The following is a 22,285-nucleotide window of genomic DNA, read 5'->3' on the forward strand; positions in this document are numbered from 1 at the left end:
CTAAGAAACGAGTAGAAATGAGAAGCGCCTTCGTCCTTCTCTCCCTATTTGCCTGGGCACCATTCGCGGGCGCAGCTCTCTGCGCATGCGCAGCTCTTTATTGTACTTCCATAGAGTTCAAAAGAGATGTGGAGGAGCAGAAAGGACTTGACTACGTACGTTGACTGACGCGCATGCGCCTCAGCGCCAGTGGGGCTTTTTTTAAAAAAAGATATACATTTTATTTCGGTTTTTATTAAAAAAGAGAACATTTTCTGCGCGCCATTTCGATAGGCGAGGAAGGACTTGGCTCGGTTGTGGGGCGTGCGAGGACGAGGCGGACGAAGGTAACGAAGGCCTGGAGGGGAAGCAGCTCGTTGGCGCCAAGAGAGCTGCAACCTTCGCAGGCGCTCAACGCAAATGTGCCCCTGGTTTTGTGCTTTCTTTCTTCGCCAAATGGACGCTTGGCCTCTTCCCCGTCATCTCTTGCCGCCTGGCGCCATCTTGGCCCAGCCCAAAGCAAAGGACGAGGTGGAAGAAGCAGCCGAGCTCCGCCTTTTAATCACTGTTGCTAAACTCGGTTTCTGATGCCTTTCAATATCCCCCAAAACACTACCCAACTTGCTTCTAATTTCATTCAAATCTCTTATAATGACTTTAAATCTAAAATCATTTGCTCTATATGCCAATACTGTATCAAACAACAGGACTCTTGAATTGGAAGTATAGTAACACCTTCCTGCCCTTTGCCATGTCCACCGCGTCCTGTCTCTTTAACAGTCACTAATCTGACTTGCTTGAACCCAAAACTAAGACACTGTCTTATCTTAATTTGGGGCCCAAAAAGGCACTAGGGCTTATTTGGGGGGTAGGTCTTATTTTTTTCATGTAGTACATGATCATCTCTCCCTTCCTCTCCTTCATCCCAATTCTTTCCTTTCTCTCCCATCCCCCTTGTGCCTTCCCTCCCTCTATGCACCAGAACCTTTGCACTGTGTACAGTATCTTTCTATCCCTAGTGCCAAAACCCTTGAGCAGCCCCCTGCCGCGCAGCCGAACCGCCGCTGACCCTCGCATTCTTCCATCTCTCCCTCCCATCTCAACCCCGCCGACTGCGAGATCTACATACCTCCCTCCAAACAGCAGTGTCAGCAGCATTCTTAAATATGCTGCTTCACGGCCTTCTTCCACTGGGGCCTTCCATGTGCCGCGTTACTGATGACATCATCAGTAATGTGGCAGAGGGAATGCCCCAGTGGGAGAAGACCACGAAGCAGCCTCTTTTGACTGCTGCCAATGCTGCTCTTTGTAGGTCTCATGGTCGGTGGGGTTCAGATGGGAGGGAGAGATGGAAGGGGGGGGGGGGAAAGCACTGCTGCTGGCAAATCCAGGGACATTCGAGTTAGGCTTCCGGGGATTAGGGCTTACTTTTGGGGTAGGGCTTATATTAAGACCAGTGTTTTCCCCAGAAATTTTTTTCCAGCCGGATGGCATGAAAAAGTAGCCGGGCAATTTGGTGGTTAAAACAGGGTCATTAAATCCAGTGGCGTACCTAGTATATATGACAGCCAGTGCTGATCATTTTTTAACAACCCTTTCTATATAAAAAAGTTATTTTTAGTAATAATCTATGAGTCACACAACAAGGGTGCACCTAGCAAAAGGCAGCATCTTAAACACAGCAGTGAGCACTAAAACACCAAAACATGCATTGTAAAAATAAACAAGCTAGATCCTAAATAAATAAAAATGCACGCTTCACAGAAGGGCTTAAAAAGGTTGGACGTGACTTCGTAAGGAGGCAAAATAAAACATGACGGCTTAAGAGTGTAAAATTTCAATGCTCCCAGTAAGAACACTTCGGAAAATGTATGAAAGCACATGAAAGCTAAAATTGAAGGCTAGGCAAGTGAAAAAATCATTGTAAAAGAAAGGAAACACTCAGCAATCACCAAGTCCCGCAGCAAGCCAGCCTTCCTGTCTCCATGCAATCTAGCCTACCAAGAGAAGAAAAGGTAGAGCTGTGGCTGTCATCTAGCAATGTGACAGCCGGGCGCTCACCTAAATTAGCCGGGTGGAACGCCTGGCTAAAAGATGCTAGGGAGAAGACTTTAGAGTAGACCTACCCCGAAAATCATGCTGGGTCTTATTTTCGGGGAAACACGGTAGTGGGGAGTTCTATTTCCTGGTTGTTAACTTCTAGCCTTCCTGATTATACTTGAAGATGTAGAAATTTGACGGCAGATAAAGGCCAAATTGCCCATCCAGTCTGTCCATCCACAACATCCGCTATCTCTTCCTCTCCCTTAGAGATCGCACATGCCTGTTCCATGCTATCTTGAATTCAGATACAGTCTTCATTTCTACTACCTCCATCGGGAGACTATTCTACGCATCTACCACCCTTTCTGTAAAGAAGTATTTTCTGTATAACTAATAAATATCCAATAGGTGAAAGTGGGATTAAATATAATAAATAAACACTCCACTTTGTTAGCTGACAGGTCAAATCTAATGGAAGAAAAAGCCTCACTCAGGTCTCATCTGGCAGAGCTTACAGCAAAAACCACCTCCGCCCACATCATTGGCTCAAAAAACTTCAGTTTAGAATGACCCTATGCCACTAAGGTTCTTAATAGGAATTGAGATTTAAACAACAGTGCTTGTGGGACACCATAAAAGTCTAGCACAATAATTAGCTGGAGGGAGAAAGGGACTGGCGCTGGAGGGAGAGAAGGACCGGCACTGGAGGGAAAGGCAAGCTGGGCTGTGAGAAGAGCGAGATGAAGGGAGAGAGGTTGGACCTAAGGTAGTGTGGAGAAAGAGGGAAAAAAGATACTTCAAGTGAGAACCGTTGGGAAGAGAAAGGGAGAAATGCTGGACCTGGGGGGGGAGGGAGGGAGGGAGACAGGGGGCAGTTGGGAAGAACAACAGAAAAGAGAGGGAGCAAAATGTTCAAGAGGAAGTGTGTAACAAACGGGAAAAAAAACCACCTACCACAATCAAATTAAGTAAACTTGGGATAGAGATGTTTCCACCAAAAATGTATCAATTTGACTTAACACAGCAGCCAGTGTTTTGGTGTTCAAGTTCCATTTAGATGGAAGAACTAGCAGTAACTATCACCTGTTAAAACAGAATGGTCACCAAGAAGACTAACAAAGCATGCTTGGGAGGATCAAGAGACCATTGCTAGTAAGAAAAGAGATTAATAAAAAGTACAGATTTTACATTGGTTCTTCAGCTGATGTACATTTATGAACACAGTTCTCCCAGGGTACTAGTTTTGTTGTAAATTCATGTGTGGTTTCTCTCCTCAGAAATGGCAGCCATTCGGAAAAAGCTGGTGATAGTGGGTGATGGTGCCTGTGGAAAGACCTGTCTGTTGATTGTCTTTAGTAAAGACCAGTTTCCGGAAGTCTATGTTCCCACAGTCTTTGAAAACTATGTAGCAGATATTGAAGTGGATTCCAAACAGGTAAGCCTTAATCACTGAAATTATACAGTCAGGTGAAAAAATTAAGACACCGTTCACCTATCGATGTCAAATCTATTTTTTAAAGAAAGTGATGTAATTGCAGGTAAACAACAAAAATTTTCTTTGATTTACTCATGAAACAAAAGATATCCACAACAATGTGTAATTTATTATGTAAGCAAGCAATTTGTGCTTGCCTTAAAGCAGGTGTAAATGTAAGTGCCTTACTCCAGGCCGCGAGAACAAGTACCGTGAGAACTTGCGGCAGTGTTTTAGTGAGCAGGGCGGGAGTTCTAAAAGTTCACTCCTGCACTTGCCGGCACGGGTGCACTGCTGGCTTCTGACATCGGCAGGAGGGGCTCAGTGCAGGATACACCGCTGGACCACCAGGGAAAAGGTACGCAGGGAGGGGTAAAAAATAGTTAGTATGGGCTGGGATGGGAGAAGGGGGAAACGTGTCGTAAAGTCGAACCGTCGTAAGTTGCATAGGTCGTAAGTCAACGAGGACCTGTAATACTATTAGTATGCCAGTTATATAACATTAAATGGCACTATGAACAGCATAAATCAAAATAGGACAATTCCGAAGGATTAGTGAGACAACAAAAGTTGAAAGAGCTCAAGTTGGGAGTGAAAAAAACAACAGTTCATGTTTACTAAAGTATCACAAGAAAGTGAAGTGGCGGTGCATGCAAGCTACGCCTTGTCGGAGTTGATAGCTAAACACTCGAAACCTTTTACTGGTAATTTCATCAAGGAATGTCTAATTATCCCAGGACAAGCAGGCAGCATATTCTTTACGCATGGGTGACGTCACCGACGGAGCCCACGGTACGGACCTTTTTACTAGAAAGTTCTAGTTGGCCGCACCGCGCGTGCGCGAGTGCCTTCCCGCCCGACGGAGGAGTGCGTGGTCCCCAGTTTCTTCGTTTCCGCGGAGCGAAGACGTGTGTTTTTCAACGTTGTTGAAATACTCCTTTTTGCCTTCCCGCTCGCGTTCTTTTTTCGATTTTTTCACCTTAGGGTGCTTTTTTCTTTCTATTACAAAAAAAAAAAAAAAAATTTCTTTCTTTTGATTTATTTTTCGTTCCTGCCCCGGCGGGGCCTGTTAGCACGATCCAGGCCTCGGGGTTTGATTTTGCGGAGGCCGTGTTCCCATTCATGCCCCCGCAGCCCGGTTTTAAGAAGTGCCAGCGGTGTGCACGCCCGATCTCCCTCACTGATCCACACAACTGGTGCTTACAGTGCTTGGGACCGGATCATCGGGCGGATTCCTGCACCCGCTGTGCCACTCTTAAAAAACGCACTTTGAAGAATCGTCAAATCCAACAAAATCTACTTTTCGGCACCGGCCCGACTATGGATTCGACCTCTTCATCTGCGGCACCGTCGAAATCGACACCGACCACTTCGACACCGCCTGAGTCGACATCGGCGCCCCCGGCGCCAGGTAAGCCGGCTAAGAAGCCTTCCACCCTTGAGCGCCCTCCCTCTTCGGGGACGACACCAGTCCTTTCGGCTCCACGCCGAGCCAAAAAACGCTCCACTCCGATTTCGGTGAGTGCCTCGTCATCGGCACCCTCATCGCCGGAGTGTAGAGCGGCACCTATGGAACCAAAGAAGAAAAAAGTGGTTCCGGTGCCTCCCTTGGATGACCGCATTGCGGCCATCCTCCAGGACAAGTTGCAGGAACAACTCCACAAGCAACTTAAGCAGCTCTTACCCTCTATCTTGGCACCGCTGCTCTCGGTACCAGACCGGCCCGAGCCCCATACCGTCCAACCGGTATCCACCCCTTCGGTACCTATGGACTCCTCCATGCCCATTCTCTCGGCACCGCATCTCCACTCCCATGCCGAGGCTATGGCCTTGACGACGACCGATCCTCCTCGGGACCGGGCAGGGCACCGGTCTCCTCACGACTCTGACCGGCACCGTACTTCTCGGGACCGAGACAGACACAGGTCTACATCACCCGGTAACGTCTCGGTACGCTCAGGCAAATCTTTGTCTAAAACTCACCATGCCGAGCCTTCCACTCCAGTCTCTCGACACGCACATACCGATGTCAGAGACCCGGACCTATGGGAACAATCCCCCACCGGTACCGAGGAGGATGCATCGTCGTCGGACGAAGAGCCTTCGGCACCCGATACCGCATCTAAACCTGAACAATCTTCCTTCTCAAAATTTCTCAGGGAGTTGTCGGGTGCTTTGTCTTTGCCACTGGAATCTGACTCTAAGAAGTCACAAGCTTTCCTAGAGGCATTAGATTTTGATCAACCTCCCAAGGAGTTCCTAAAGTTGCCCGTGCATGATATCTTACGGGAAACTTTTTATAAAAATTGGGAGAACCCGTTGACTGTTCCTGGGGCTCCCCGTAAATTAGACAGCCTCTATAGGGTTATACCAATCCCAGGATTTGATAAACCCCAACTCCCTCATGAGTCTCTCCTGGTGGAGTCCACTTTAAAAAAGACTCAGGGCTCTAGTGTCTATGCCTCCACCCCTCCTGGCAGAGAGGGCAAAACTATGGACAAGTTTGGCAAGCGGCTCTATCAGAATGCCATGCTTGCCAACAGGGCGAACAACTACTCGTTCCATTTTTCATTCTATCTCAAACATCTGGTAATGCAACTTTCCGCCATGCAAAAGTACATGCCAGAGCATAAAGTCCCACTTTTCCAACAGCATGTCTCCAGCCTGCTTCAATTACGGAAATTTATGGTGCGCTCTATCTATGACTCTTTTGAGCTCACCTCCCGTGCATCTGCCATCGCCGTGGCCATGCGCCGCCTAGCCTGGCTCAGGGTCTCTGATCTGGATGTCAACCATCAAGACCGATTAGCCAACGCCCCATGCCTTGGTGATGAATTGTTCGGAGAGTCCCTGGATACCACCACGCAAAAACTCTCTGCCCATGAGACCAGATGGGACACTCTCATTAAACCTAAGAAAAAGGCTCCACCTGCTCGCCCTTTCAGGCCACAGACCTCATACCAGCGCAGGTTCTCCGCTAGGCCGCTCAATCCACCTCCACAGCAACCCAGGCGGGCCCACCAACACCAGCACGCCCAGGCTCGTGGCCAGTCTAACCAACCGGCCAAGGCTCTTCCTCCTGCCAAACCTTCTCAGCCCTTTTGACTCCTCTCTCCAGGGCTTAGCCAGTCTTCCACCCTCATTGCCTCTTCCTCAGTCAATCGGAGGCAGGCTCCGCATCTTCATCAGCCGTTGGGAGGTCATCACATCGGACCAGTGGGTCCTAAACATCATCCGCCACGGCTACTCTCTCAACTTCCAGACTCTTCCACCAGACAACCCTCCCGTAGAGTCTGCTTCTCTTTCAACTCAAACCCCCCTCCTCCTGAGGGAGGTCCAATCCCTCCTTCTCCTCAATGCCATCGAAGAAGTACCTCTGGAACAAAGGGGCCGGGGATTCTACTCCCGTTACTTTCTAGTTCCAAAAAAGACAGGAGACCTGCGTCCCATTCTCGACCTCCGGGACCTCAACAAGTGTCTCGTCAAGGAGAAGTTCAGAATGCTCTCCCTTGCCACACTGTACCCTCATCTCTCTCGGAACGACTGGCTATGTTCCCTGGACCTCAAGGAGGCCTACACTCACATCCCAATCAATCCATCCTCACGTCGCTACCTACGGTTCCAGGTGCACCATCGCCATTATCAGTACAAGGTGCTCCCTTTTGGCCTGGCATCATCTCCCAGAGTGTTCACCAAATGCCTCATTGTGGCGGCGGCCTTCCTCAGGTCTCACAACCTCCAGGTGTTTCCCTACTTGGACGATTGGTTAGTGAAAGCACCTACGTCTCCACTTGTGCTACAAGCCACTCATCATACCATCTCTCTCCTCCATCTGCTGGGGTTCGAGATCAACTACCCCAAGTCGCATCTGCTTCCCACACAGCGACTTCAGTTCATCGGAGCGGTTCTCGACACCACACTAATGAGGGCGTTTCTCCCCTCCGATCGTCAGCGAACTCTGCTACACCTGTGTCGTCAGGTGCTCCTTCATCACTCCATTTCTGCCAGACAAATGATGGTCCTCCTGGGCCACATGGCCTCGACGGTACATGTGCTTCCCCTGGCACGCCTCCACCTCAGAACACCTCAATGGACTCTGGCCAACCAGTGGTCACAGACCTCGAATCTTCTTTCTCATCCCATCTCTGTGACATCGTCTCTTCAGCGATCTCTACAATGGTGGTTGAACTCCTCAAATCTTTCCAGGGGCCTTCTTTTCCATCTGCCCCCGCATTCCATGATCATCACCACGGATGCCTCCCCTTATGCATGGGGAGCTCACCTAGGAGACCTTCGCACCCAAGGTCTTTGGACCCCGCAGGAGCGTCTCCATCACATCAATTTCCTGGAACTACGAGCCATGTTCTATGCTCTCAAGGCCTTCCAGCACCTTCTTTGCCCTCAGGTTCTGCTCCTGTGCACGGACAACCAAGTCGCCATGTACTACATCAACAAACAAGGCGGCACCGGATCTCGCCTCCTTTGTCAGGAGGCTCTTCGCATTTGGACCTGGGCCACGGCCCGCAGTCTCTTCCTCAAGGCTGTCTACATCCAGGGCGAACAGAACTCCCTGGCCGACAATCTCAGCCGCATCCTTCAACCTCACGAGTGGACTTTGGATCCTCCCACGCTCCACTCCATCTTTGCTCGCTGGGGCACTCCGCAGATAGACCTATTTGCAGCTCCTCACAACCATCAGCTGCCCCAGTTCTGCTCCAGACTCTTCTCTCCTCATCGTCTGGCCCCGGATGCATTCCTTCTCGACTGGACGGATCGGTTCCTCTATGCCTTTCCTCCTCTGCCTCTGATGTTGCGGACTTTGTCCAAACTCCGCAGGGACGGAGCCACCATGATCCTCATAGCTCCACGGTGGCCTCGTCAACACTGGTTCTCCCTTCTACTTCAACTCAGCTCCAGGGAGCCCATTCCTCTACCTGTGTTTCCTACTCTACTTACACAGCAACATCAGTCTCTACTACATCCCAATCTGTCTTCCCTCCACCTGACAGCTTGGTTTCTCTCGGGCTGACCTCTTCAGGAAATCTGTCTCAGCCTGTCCATCTCATTTTGGACGCCTCCAGGAAGCCGGCCACCCTCCAATGTTACCATCAGAAGTGGACCAGGTTTTCCTCTTGGTGCCTCCGTCATCATCACAATCCCACCTCCTTAGCGGTGGAACCTGTCCTGGACTACTTACTCTCCCTGTCCAACGCAGGCCTCAAGTCTACCTCAATCAGAGTCCATCTGAGTGCCATCACGGCATTCCATGAGCCTGTCCTAGGAAAACCTCTCACGGCTCACCCTCTGGTTTCCCGATTCATGAGGGGCCTCTTCAACGTCAAACCACCTCTGAAGCCTCCTCCGGTCGTCTGGGACCTGAATGTGGTTTTGTCTGCCCTCATGAAACCTCCCTTTGAGCCTCTTGCCACAACTTCGCTCAAATTTCTGACATGGAAGGTTCTTTTCCTCATTGCCATCACCTCTGCCAGGAGGGTTAGTGAGCTTCATGCACTGGTTGCCGATCCACCGTTCACTATTTTTCACCATGACAAGGTGGTTCTGCGCACCCATCCAAAGTTCCTTCCAAAGGTGGTCTCAGCCTTCCACCTCAACCAGTCCATTGTTTTGCCTGTGTTCTTCCCGAAGCCTCATTCTCATCCCGGGGAACAGGCATTGCACAGTCTTGACTGCAAGCGTGCCCTAGCTTACTATCTCGATCGTACAAGGGCTCACCGCTTGTCCCCTCAGCTCTTCCTGACCTTCGATCCGAATCGTTTGGGTCGACCGGTCTCTAAACGGACGCTATCCAACTGGCTTGCAGCTTGCATCGCGTTCTGTTACGCTCGGGCCGGTCTGTCACTAGACGGTGCTGTCACGGCCCACAGGGTAAGAGCTATGGCCGCTTCTGTAGCTTTCCTCCGTTCCACACCCATTGAGGAAATCTGCAAGGCGGCCACCTGGTCCTCAGTTCACACATTCACTACTCACTACTGTCTGGATACTTTCTCCAGACGGGATGGGCACTTCGGCCAATCTGTACTTCAGAATTTGTTTTCCTAATGGCCAACCATCCCTCCTCCCTCTTTGTTAGCTTGGAGGTCACCCATGCGTAAAGAATATGCTGCCTGCTTGTCCTGGGATAAAGCACAGTTACTTACCGTAACAGGTGTTATCCAGGGACAGCAGGCAGATATTCTTACGACCCACCCACCTCCCCGGGTTGGCTTCTTAGCTGGCTTATACTAACTGGGGACCACGCACTCCTCCGTCGGGCGGGAAGGCACTCGCGCACGCGCGGTGCGGCCAACTAGAACTTTCTAGTAAAAAGGTCCGTACCGTGGGCTCCGTCGGTGACGTCACCCATGCGTAAAGAATATCTGCCTGCTGTCCCTGGATAACACCTGTTACGGTAAGTAACTGTGCTTTAAAGCTGGAGAAATTGTTTGTCCTGGAAGTGTGAAGGTTTTTCAGACAATCTCTTTGTCTCAAAATACAGTTGCAGAAAGAATTTCTGATTCGGTCGGCAATTTAAGTGATCAGATCAAAGCAAAATCATCTAGTTTCAAAGTTTTTTCCATTGCCTGTGACGAGAGTATGGACATTGCTCAATTAGCTGTGTTTCTTCGTGCTTGCGACGCAAATTTCAACATTTTTGAGGAATTATTGGAACTAGCACCGATGCTTGGCACTACAACGGGACAAGATATATTTAATTGTGTTTATCAACTTCTGCAAAAATACAATTTACCTCTGTCAAAATTAATTTCCTGTAGCAACAGATGGAGCTCTTTCAATGGCCGGAAAACCTACTGGTTTTGTGGCTTTACTGCAAAAAAAAAAAAAAAAAAAAGCCAAAGTGAAAATTGTGACGGATCCAAGATTCATCATATGGATTGCATTATACATCAAGAAATATTGTGCACAAAGGTAATAAACATGGAAAATGTGTTGACATTTGTCAAAAAAATTATCAGTTTCATTGAAGCTTAAATCAGCAAATCTTCGCTTTCTTAAATGAATTAAAAAGTGAATACTCCAGTTTCTCCTACTTTACCGAGGTAGGTTTGGCTATCCTGCTCAAAGGTCCTTAAACAATTCTGGGTCTTGAAAGAAGAAATATGTCACTGTTTAATAACTAAAACTCAAGACACAAGGTTGTTCCAGTATGGTTACAAGATTTATTGATATAACAAAACACTTAAAAAAAATTTAAAGTTGCAAGGTAAAGATCATTTCATTACGAGCATGTTTAATCAGTTAAAGCATTTCAATGTAAGCTACTTCTTTAAGAAAAGCAGTTGAAAAATTAAGCTTTAATGCACTTTCCGACATGCAACATAAACAAATCACTCGGAGAATAGTCAAGCTCTGGAACACGTTGCCAGAAGATGTGGTAAGAGCGGATAGTGTAGCTGGTTTTAAGAAATGTTTGGACAAGTTCCTGGAGGAAAAGTCCATATTCTGTTATTGAGAAAGACATGGGGGAAGCCATTGCTTGCCCTGTATTGGTGGCATGGAATATTGCTACTCCTTAGGTTTTGGCCAGGTACTAGTGACCTGGATAGGCCACCATGAGAACGGGCTATTGGTCTGACCCAGAAGGCTAGTCTTATGTTCTTAAATTTAGATGAAATTGCATTGTATCAAAAATACGTAGACAAACTTTAAGAAGCCTTAGAACTGAGTTTGAAACAAGATTTGCAGATTTTAAATCTTTGGAAGACAAGTTCTCTTTGTTGTCTTCAATTTTCTCAGTAATTGAGATCCAGTGCAATTAAGATTTGAAGACAAAATACAGTGAAGTTGGCATGCTTGAATTTTGCTAATATTTGTCAGCCGGGTTTGAAAATACTTGAAAATTCACATATGAAATTATTTCCTTGTTTGGAAGTACTTATATTTATGAAAGGAAATAAGTCTCCTATCAGATCCAGAATTACCGACATTCACCTTGGGTAGGTTTTAAAAGTAATCACCGCAGACAAGATTTTCCCCAAAATAGGAAGAATAGAACCAGAGAAGAGATGCCAAGTGTCAGGAAGAAAACATTTATTTTTATTGTTGTTCGTGTTCTCTTTTTTTTTATACTGTCCGTTTCAAAATAAACCTAAGTTTCTACGTGACCCACATAAACTTAAACCTTGTATATTTGGCCCGTGTCAGCCTTTGAGTTTTTCATGCTTGTTCTAGAAGGTTTATTTAACAGAGGCACACCTGTTATAAAACTAGCTGCTATTTCTAGCTAGCACATTAACACTTGAGCTTAGTGACCAGATCATTAGGCTCGGTTCTAAAAAAAAATTAAATACTAAATTTAACTAGCATTGATAGCACTCTTGAATATGACTTTTATATATGATGATCTTAGTATAGTATAAAGAGTTCTGAAATTGAATTGTTGAGCTAAAACTATTGAGCAGCTTGGATGAACCATATCTTGCTTTTATCTGCTGTCATTTACTATATTAAAACTGGTTTACATCAATGATCTGGCTTTTTCCTTCCATTTTTTCCTATAGGTGGAGTTGGCTTTGTGGGATACAGCAGGACAGGAAGATTATGATCGACTTAGACCACTGTCCTATCCAGATACTGATGTTATTTTAATGTGCTTTTCAATTGATAGCCCTGATAGTTTAGGTAAGTTCTCTTTTGTATTACAGTGGTCAAAAAATTTGGATAGGCTCAGAATAGAGATCTTGTCAAAATGTTGATAAAAGTACAGTTTATAGGAGAAATCTGTCGGCTCTGTATCCCTTTTCCTAAATACTGACGGTGGTGATGTCACTGCCTCGGATGCACTTTTGTACAGTGTCTTGTATAAGTCTTTACACCTCTGTATGTTTTGTTTCTCCCTTTTTCATCCATAATAGACCAATCCAGAATGGAAAAAGGGAGAGAATAAAGTAGTTCCCAAGAAACCATAGAACATTCAGTGTTATCTGTCTCCTAATGGATGGTGGACAGATTGTGCAGCTACTGCTTGATTCTTATTTCTCAGCTCCTGTTCTGGGTTTTATGGATTTCAGTTGAGTAAAGGGTAATGGCATTCACTCAATGGACTGAAGACCCTCATCTCCCTGGGACCCCCCCCCTACCTTTTCAATCTCACTTATTTCTGAGTGCCAGCTAAAGTAAAGCACAGCTGTCAGTCTTCTTGGACCTCCAGTTTGGGTCGAAGATGCATAAAAGTAGTCCTTAATGAGAAATAGTTTTTATTGTTTCCAAGATATACTGTTGCTTGAAGTATCCATGTTTCTCTTGTTGGCTGTGTTGGGGGGTAATAAATGCCAAAAAAGCATCTTATTCACATTCAAATTAAAATATAAAATCTGTTACGTACCTTCCGGATTCAGTAAGCTAGGTGTTCAATCACAACCCACAATCTGCGAGTTGCAGAAAGCTACACGCATTTATGAGCACATGCTCCACCTCCTTACAGAGTTAGATTCAGTTTCAATTTCTGCAAGCAATCCATGCAAAAGTCTTTTGAATTGCTCTTATTTTTTCGGCGGTTTCAATCCAAGAGGTTTCAAAATCTTCAAGCCCTTGGATCCTTCTACGCTCTCATCCACTGTTTCACCTTTCCTTGCCTCCACTATGTTATCTAAGTCTGTCCTTGAGGCTGTCTTGTCGTACAACTCTATTCTCTGCTCTGAACACCCTTGCTCCCCCCTGTTGCTTGCTCTGTCAGGCGTACCAAACCTCAACCTTGGCTCACTCCCAGTGTCCATTATTTACGTACCTGCACCCGTTGTGCTGAGCGCCTTTGGCTCAAATCTCGCATATGTGCCGACTTTCTTCACTTTAAAATTATGTTGACCTCCTTTAATTCTGCAATTACATGAGTCAAGCAAGACTACTACATCCAACTAACTTCCTTTCTTCCAACCCTCGTCGTCTCTTTGCCATGCTTAACTCCCTCCTCACGGCGCCCCCACTTCCGACCCCTCCTTCTCTCTCTCTCCCATGGCTGATGACTTCCATGACAAGGTCCACAGGATCACCCTTGAGTACACTACAAAGTCACATACTTCTCCCCTACCCACCATCCACTTTCCTGAACTTCAGTCTCAAACCTCTCCTTCATCCTTCACCCACACAGCTTAGGAAGCTTCTCCTGTGTGGTCCTACCCGCTTGTCCCTCCATCAACTACTGCTGACTTTTCTGCCTTCTCTGTAATCACAGAGGAAGAAACTGCACAACTTCTGTCTTCAGCAAAGCCTACTACATGCCTTTCAGACCCTATTCCTACCCCTCTACTCGACCCCATCTCACACACTGTTATTCTCCCATATGCCATATTCTCAATTTATCTGTTTCCACTGCAACTGTCCCTGCTGCCTTCAAACATGCAGTAGTTAAGCTGCTTCTCAAAAAACAAAACAAAAAAAAAACCCTCTCTGCCCGTCCAACTATTGCCCTGTCTCCTTTCTTTTGTTCCTATTCATGATACTCGAGCATGCTATTCTCTGTCGCTACCTGGACTTCCTTTCAACTCGACAGATTTGATCCTTTACAATCTGGTTTTCGTCCCTAACATCCCACAGAGACTGCCCTCACTAAGGTCTGCGGTGACTTGTTCATGGCCAGATCTAAGGGCCTTTACTCTATCCTTATCCTTCTTGACCTGTCTGCTGCCTTTGATATTGTAGATCACAGCTTACTCCCTGATATGCTGTCCTCGTTTGGATTCCGTGAAGCTGTCCTCTCCTGGTTTGCCTCCTACCTTGCCCATTCCAAACTCTAGTATCGCCATTACCCTCAAAAGTAACACACTAAAGACAGTCAACTCTATTAAGATCTTAGGAGTAATTTTCGACCAAAAGCTATCATTTCATGAGCGTATTAGAAGTGTTGTTAAATCCACCTTTTTCAGATTACGTCAAATACGCTCTGTTTCGAAATTCTTAGAACCTATATTTCTGAAAATACTACTAATACATTCTTTAGTGATCTCAACAATTGACTACTGCAATGCCCTTTTCATGGGAATTGCCAAAAAAAGAAATAAGACGGCTTCAAATTATTCAAAATGTTTCAATAAAACTTATGAAAGCAAAAAAATTTGATCACGTCTCACAACTTCTCAAAAGAGCACATTGGCTTCCGGTTTCTTACAGAATATCCAATAAAATATGTCTACTAACCTTTAAATGCCTTCTTCAGTTTACAGTTATGTGAGCAATGGAATCCTTTACATCTCTCTTGGTGGGGGAGAGTTCAAACTATTAAAATGGTGATATTGCCTGTGGTTTACTATCAAATGAGTACGATACCAATTTTTTTTCATGGGTCCTTTTATAAAAAGCTTAATGGTATCCTCACGAAATTTCTTTGGCTGGGTAAAATGCCTAGAATTGCTTTAGTATCTCTACAAAAACCAATTGAGGAGGATGGGGTAAATTTTCCTAATTTTTATAGGTATCATCAAGATTTTACGTCAGGATATGTATTGGATCCTCCCAGAACTCATAGATAACGCCCCGGATTGGCTGTGTTTGGAGTGGCGTCTCTTGTTTCCTTTAAATTTAGTTCATGTTTCTAGTATTAAATTGCCTAGGAAATATAAGGAGAACAGAATTATATCTGACACATGGAGAACTTTGAGATACATTAGTAACTTAACACCTATTCCAATAAGTAAATCAATGAATCAATCCTTATGGATAAACTCCAAGATTCAAATTGGCGGATCTAAAGTCTTATGGAAAAACTGGATCATTGCAGGTATTCGAACTCTGAATGATGTTATTTCAGATGGTAAATTGCTTGAATTTTCACAGTTGCAGCATAGATTTGGTCTTAATAAATCACAAAGTTTTAAATGGTTGCAGCTGAAGCAGGCTATTCAGGTGGGGTTCCCTGAATGGAAAAATCTGAATAATCAATATAGTCTGGAGTTCCTTTGCTTCCAAGCAGATTTTCTGGGACATCAAGCCGCATTGTGGTATAAATTATTATCTTAGAGACATTTGGAGCATTGAGATCAAGCAGCAAATTTCTGCTTCTCAATGGCCATGAATTTGGTCTTGGAGAATGAGATGTACAGTGTCTGCATCTATGAGGCAAACTTGGTACTTTCTGTTGCATAGAGCGTTTTGGACCCCTGTTCGTTTACAGAAGTTAGATAGCTCTAAGTCCAATAGATGCTGGCATTGTAATCTAGAAACATAGAACATAGAAAGATGACGGCAGAAAAGGGCTACAGCCCACCAAGTCTGCCCACTCTACTGACCCACCCCCTTACTAGGCCTCTGTAGGGATCCCACGTAGATGTCCCATTTATTCTTAAAGTCAAACACGCTAGTGGCCTTGGTCACCTGCTTCGGAAGCTTGTTCCAGCGACCCACCACTCTTTCCATGAAAAAGTATTTCCTGGCATCACCCTTAAATTTCCCTCCTCTGAGTTTGAGCGGATGCCCTCTAGTGGCCGAGGATCCCCTGAGTAGGAAGATGTCATCTTCCACCTCGACACGACCTGTGATGTACTTAAACGTCTCTATCATGTCCCCTCTCTCCCTGCGTTCCTCCAGAGTGTAGAGCGGAGACTTTTGATCATTTACTTTACTATTGTCCCTGTATTAAGATTTTTTGGAATTCAATTTGGACCCAAGTAAATTGTCTATTAGAAAACCATGTTGCATTATCTTATGATACTATTCTGTTCGGCATGTCTATGAGGAAAAAAAGTCAAATATCATCACATAATAACAAACTATTAATCATGACAGGGGTTGCCATTCAGCATATTACTAATAATTGGAAAAATTATACTAATCTTAATTATACTTTTTGGTGGAATTCACTATGTCATATTTTTAAGATGGAAAGAGCAATTGCTTTGCAGAAAGGGAATTATAATAATTTTATAAAGATCTGGGGGCCATTGGAAAGATATTGTAATATGTAAACATCATTTTCCTTTGATAGATATATTTACATATGGGGGGAGGGGGGTGGTTATGGAAATTTTATTAAATAATGTGTTTAGTTTATTTTTATGATATGTTTGATTGTATTCATTGAGGAAGGGTGGGTGGGATGGGTTATAATTTTTATGTTATTATGATTACAATAGAAAGAATTTCAAGTGTTATATTGTTGTTATTAATGATATATTCCTGTACACTTGATGGAAGATTTTAAAATGAATGGTTGCCATTCAACATATTACTGGAAATTGGAAGGATTATACTAAACTTAATTATACCTTTTGGTGGAATTCAGCTTGTCATATTTATAAAATGGAGATAATGCTTGCTATACAGCAAGGAAATTATAATAGTTTTAAAAAGATTTGGGGGCCATTGATTACATATTCTAATGATTAGATACCTTGGACACCTTTTTTATTACATAGGAATATTGTTAGTGTGGGATGGGGGAGGTATGTCTTGTATTTTAATGGGCTTGTTCCTGATGAATGGGCTGGGTGTGGGTAGGGTCTCTTTTATATGCAATTAATAATAATTGTTAATGTCAAGTGATTTTGTACAAATTGATTGAATATTGTACACTTGTTGCAAGATTTGAAAATGAATAAAGAATTAAATTAAAAAAAAAAAAAAACCTTCTTTACAAAACCCCAACTTTTATCGATAGGCTCTTAATTCCTATGCCCCTACAAGAATCCTTAGGTCTACTGATCAGCATTTACTTTCAGTACCTTCTCTTAAGGTTATCAATACGCGCCGACAATACATCTTCTCTGTAACAGCTCCACAACTGTGGAACTATCTTCCCATTCATCTAAGGCAGGGGTGTTAAACACAATCACACAAAGGGCCAAGTCATGGGCTGAATTTTTAATTAAGATATTTAGGGGTCCTTTTATTAAGGTACGCTGATTTAGCACACACTAAATGCACACCTTAATAAAAGGACCCCTAAGTGACTAAGACTTAGTCTTAGCAGAAATATAGGGTTATGTCGTCTCTAACCCCACACCGGCTCTGTGGTGTAAACAAAATAAATATTGTAATTACAAAACAGAAAATAAAATTACTTTTTCTACCTTTTGTTGGTCCCAGGCTCTGGTTGTCTTCTGTTAACTCGCTTGCCAGGGTCTCCTGCCCATTTGTAGTTTTCTTCTTTCTCCGTGCTAAGCATCCATCTTCCCATTCTGTTTCCCTTTCCCCCCTTGGAAGTCTGGCATTTTTCCTTTTTTCGTGTCCGCAGCTGCAGCAATGGACCCCACCATCCCCAGATCCACCATCTGTCCTTTTCTCAACTATCCTTTCGTCTAGCATCTCTCCTTTTCTCTTCCTAACTACCCTCCTATCCAGTATCTCTACCCCCCCCTCCACACCATCCCTTGTGTCCAACTTCTCTCCCTTTCTGTTCCCTCCCTTAGGACCTCTTCTCTCTCTACACTTCTTCCCTCTGTGCCCTGATATCCCATGGCTTCCAGTATATGCTGATGACTCCCAGATCTACCTCTCTAACCTGAAATTTCACCTAAAGTCCAAGAAAAAGTCTCTGCTTGTTTGGCTGACATTGCTGCCCGGATGTCCTGCCGTCATCTGAAACTAAATATGTCCAAGACTGAGCTGCTCCTCTTCCTTTCTCCATCTCTGTAAATAATACTGTCATTGTTCCAGTCTCCTCTGCTCGCAACCTTGTAGTTGTCTTTGATTCTGACCTCTCATTTTCTATGCACATCCAACAAGCTGCTTTGACCTGTCGCTTTTAGCTCTTCAATATCACCAAAATTCACCCCTTCCTCTCTGAGCACACTACCCTGACCCTTGTCCAAGCTCTTGTACCCTCACGATTAGATTATTACAATCTACTCCTAACTGGTAATCATCAGTGTCACCTCTCTCCCTTACAATCTGTGCAAAACTCTGCTGCACGACTCATCTTCTACCAACTTCTCTACACTCATGTCACCCCTCTCCTAAAGTCACTTCACTGGCTCCCTATCCGCCATCGCATCCAGTTCAAGATCTTATTGCTGCCCCTCAATAACTCTCCTCGCTTCTCTCTTCTTATACACCTCCCAGAGAACTCCATTCCTCAGATAAGTCACTCTTAGCGTTATCCTTCTCCACTGCCAATTCCAGACTTCGTTCCTTTCATGTAGCTGCCCCCTATGCCTGGAATAAATTACCCGAGTTTGTCCGTCAGGCCCCTTCCCTTGTTTAAAAGCAGACTGAAAACCCACCTTTTTGACATAGTTTTCAGTCCTTAACTCTACTCCTCTGGCCTCTATCCCAGCCTGCTGATTAACCGTTCCCCTTAACAATATCCATGACATCCTGTTTGGCTGTCGTACAGGGACTGTTTTCTTACTCTTTGTGACTCTGTGCAGTGCTGCGTGCGTCTGGTAGCGCTAGAGAAATAATTAGTAGTAGTAATACATGGGGCATGGCTAGTAGTGTAGCATTGCCTGCAGTGGAAGCATTTACAAGAACAGATTAAGGTAATGTGCTCATTCGTGAAGAAAACTTATATTTGTGTTCAAGTGAGGGATTGTAAGATGAAGTGCAGTTAAGCCTTTTTATTTGTATTGCTTAGAAAACATCCCAGAGAAGTGGACTCCTGAGGTGAAGCATTTCTGTCCTAATGTACCAATTATCCTGGTGGGGAACAAAAAGGACTTGAGGAATGATGAGCATACACGGCGGGAGCTAGCCAAAATGAAACAGGTGAGGTTTCTTGAATGCATGTTTGGATTTTAGGATTCTAGCTCATGGAACAGAAAGAGGTAGAAGCCAAACCAGTTATTTTTTGAAGAGGAGTAAGGATGGTCAACCCCTCGCTGGACCCCTCGTGTCCATCCAACTATCGCCCCGTCTCCCTTCTTCTGCTACTGCTGACTTTTCTGCCTTCTCTGTAATCCTTCCCATATGTGAAAGACACTGAGGAAGCCACACTTGCCCTTGTATTGGTAGCATGGAATATTGCTACACCTTGGGTTTTGGCCAAGTACTAGTGACCTGGATTGGCCACCATGAGAACGGGCTATTGGGCTTAATAGACCATTGGTCTGACCCAATAAGGCTATTCTTATGCCTTCTTGTCCATTGACTGTTTTTCTCTCCATCTTCACTTTCTGCATTGCATCCACCTTTGGCATTAACTTAACATTCAATTTTTCTGCTTTCTCAAAATCTACTTTTCCATGTCTTCCCTTCCTATTTCCATGGTCTGAAATCTCTCTCCCCCCCCCCCCCCCCCCCGTGTAACATTTCTCTTTCCCTTCTTCCTTTCTGCCCCCAGAAGTCCATCTCCCTTCCCTTCCTCCTTTCTGGTCCCCCCTCCCAGTCCAACATTTTTTTTCTCTTTTCCTCCTGCATGCTTCTCCTCTGGTCCTCCTTCCCTCCCCAACCAACATCTCTCTCTCTCTCCATGAATCCAACTTTTCACTCTCTGCCCTCTCCCCCTTCCCCAAAGTGTAAAATTTCTCCTTCCCTCCTTTCTGTTCTCCCCACCCAGCTCGCCATCTCCCTCCTGCATGCTCTCTCTCTGTCCTTGCCTCTTCCCTCAAGTGGCATCCCTCTTTCCCACTCCCCAACCCAACATGCTCTCTCCCCATGCACCATCTCACCCTCCCCTCCAGTGTGTAGCATCTTTCCTTTCCCTCCCTTTCTGCCAGGTCCAGCAGCACCTCTTCTCCCTTCCCTGCTCCCCTTGTCCAGCAGTACCTCTTCTCCTTTCCTTCCTCCCCTGTCTAGCAATACCTGTATTTTGCAGCCATGGTCTGTGCGCAATCTTGCACTCAGGGCAGGAAGAGAGGCTCCGGCGCCAGCTGACTTGCAACTTCCTGCTGCCGTCGCGTATGCTGGCACTCCTGCCTTCACGTATCTGCTAGATAGGCAAAGGCAGGAGTCTTGGCATATGCGACGGCAGCAGGAAGTTGCAAGTCAGCTGGTGCCGGAGCCTCTCTTCCTGCCCTGAGTGCGAGATTGTGTACAAGGCCGCAGGCTGCAAAATAGCACCTGGGGGGCTGCATGCGGCCCATGGGCTGCAAGTTTGAGACCGCTGAGATAGTGGATGCTGTTCTGAAGATTTTGGTCTGCGTACACCCAGGGTTGCAGTTTTTGCCATCAAATTTGTAGTCATTAATGAATAGGAGCTAAAGGTTCAGATCTAACCCTTGACACCAAGAATATCCTCAAAGCTTGCCAGCTGTACAAGCCATTTTGGTCATTTTGATAGGTTATAATCACCATTTACATTTTCTTAATGCTCAGCTTTGTAGTGGTCAGAGGTGTAGCTTCTAAATTAATGAAATTCTATAGTTTTGTTTTAAGACTTACAAATAATTTTTAACCTTTTTCTCCAGGAACCAGTGAAGCCTGAAGAAGGTCGTGATATGGCAAACAGAATTGGTGCATTTGGTTACATGGAGTGTTCAGCAAAGACTAAAGATGGTGTGAGAGAAGTTTTTGAAATGGCTACAAGGGCAGCCTTGCAAGCCAGACGAGGAAAGAAGAAATCTGGGTGTCGCCTTATCTAAGAAATCGTAACAAATCCAAAACAAAATCACCAGAAAAGAAGCCGTGAAAAAGCGGCAGCCAAGGACCAACCTACCAGGCTGTCACGAAAATGACAAATTTGGAATAATGTATGTTAATCTTAATGTATGATTGATTACTGACCTCCCATTTATCTGGTTTTTACAGTATTTAAAACCCAGCCATGATTTTTTTCCATTGTTTTGGTTTTAATAATTCCACTTTATTAGCACCTGCACACACACAATTAACTTTGACATTCCTTTAGCTAGGATCCTGTGCACTCCTGCCAGTGGGAGAAATGCGAGGTTTGACCCTCACCACTAGAAAGCCCAGGCAAAAGTAGAGGGAGTCCAGTAACAAACTGTGTTGTAACTGCTGTCTAACTAACATGTATACATTGCTTTCCCCTGCGATTGAAGAAGCAGGGCTTATATTTGATTGAGAAAAACAGAGCCCCCTCCAGTTATAGAAGATTTTTGCCAGGAAATTTGTAGTCATTAATGAATAGGAGCTAAAGGTTCAGATCTTAACCCTTGACACCGAGAATATCCTCAAAGCTTGCCAGCTGTACAAGCCATTTTGGTCATTTTGATAGGTTATAATCACCTGATCTGGTGATTCCTGATCTGGTAGATAATGGTTTTGCTTTCAAGAGGTCAGGTTTAAGATGGGAAGGGGATGTGGTTTCATGTTCTGCAGTTCTAAAATTTGGAGACATATAATTTGAAACCATTTTGGAAGTTAAAATGAACAATTTAGCATGTTCCTGTTAGTTATAGAGTAAATACTACATATTAAAGTCACATAAATATCATGTTGTTGGAAATGAAAAACCATGCCCATCAATTTAGAAGTAGGACTTTTTACTGTAATCTGAACTTCCTAATATTGTTACTTATATTTTCTTCCTTAGGGTGTTTTTTTTAAAGATTGTATTTCAAAATTAAAAAAATATATATATATGAATGGAAAAGGAAAACAGAACTGTGTTGTACCAGGTTGTTTTTTTTGTATAAAGACCTTATTACAGAAAGCTTTTGAATTGGAAAACCTTAATTGCAAACCATCACACACCACATATGTCCTGCTTGACAATGACTAACCCACCTGCTTGGATCTTGCATATAATGCACATTAATGTGAACAGTCAATCCCCAAGGAATGCAATATTTCTAGTGCAAAATCAAAATCTCTATAGTAGCCAACATCCATGGAAACTCTAAAGTCACTGATACATCCCCAATCGGTGTTAATCTTGCCATAAAGCACAGGAACATCAATAGCTAAACAGTGTCCTGTCCCAAGCAGCAGCCCCGGCCC

The 22,285-nt window shown here is 44.7% G+C and overlaps 1 protein-coding gene across 2 annotated transcripts; it reads left to right on the forward strand.

Moving 5' to 3' along the window:
• Positions 1-82: 82 nt before the first annotated feature.
• On the forward strand, positions 83-21,998 carry RHOA (ras homolog family member A). Of its 2 annotated transcripts, none has more exons than XM_033926154.1 (5): positions 83-155; positions 3,300-3,457; positions 12,016-12,136; positions 19,020-19,150; positions 20,791-21,998. In XM_033926154.1, exons 2-5 carry the CDS (start codon positions 3,302-3,304, stop codon positions 20,962-20,964), a joined length of 582 nt encoding a protein of 193 aa, XP_033782045.1. In that variant the 5' UTR covers positions 83-155; positions 3,300-3,301; the 3' UTR covers positions 20,965-21,998. The 2 variants fall into 2 exon arrangements, with proteins under 2 accessions (XP_033782045.1, XP_033782044.1); XM_033926153.1 differs by having other exon boundaries at positions 100-326.
• Positions 21,999-22,285: the final 287 nt, after the last annotated feature.

Source organism: Geotrypetes seraphini, chromosome 17 (genome assembly GCF_902459505.1).
Source record: "Geotrypetes seraphini chromosome 17, aGeoSer1.1, whole genome shotgun sequence".
In the NCBI taxonomy this organism is placed as follows: Eukaryota; Metazoa; Chordata; class Amphibia; order Gymnophiona; family Dermophiidae; genus Geotrypetes; species Geotrypetes seraphini.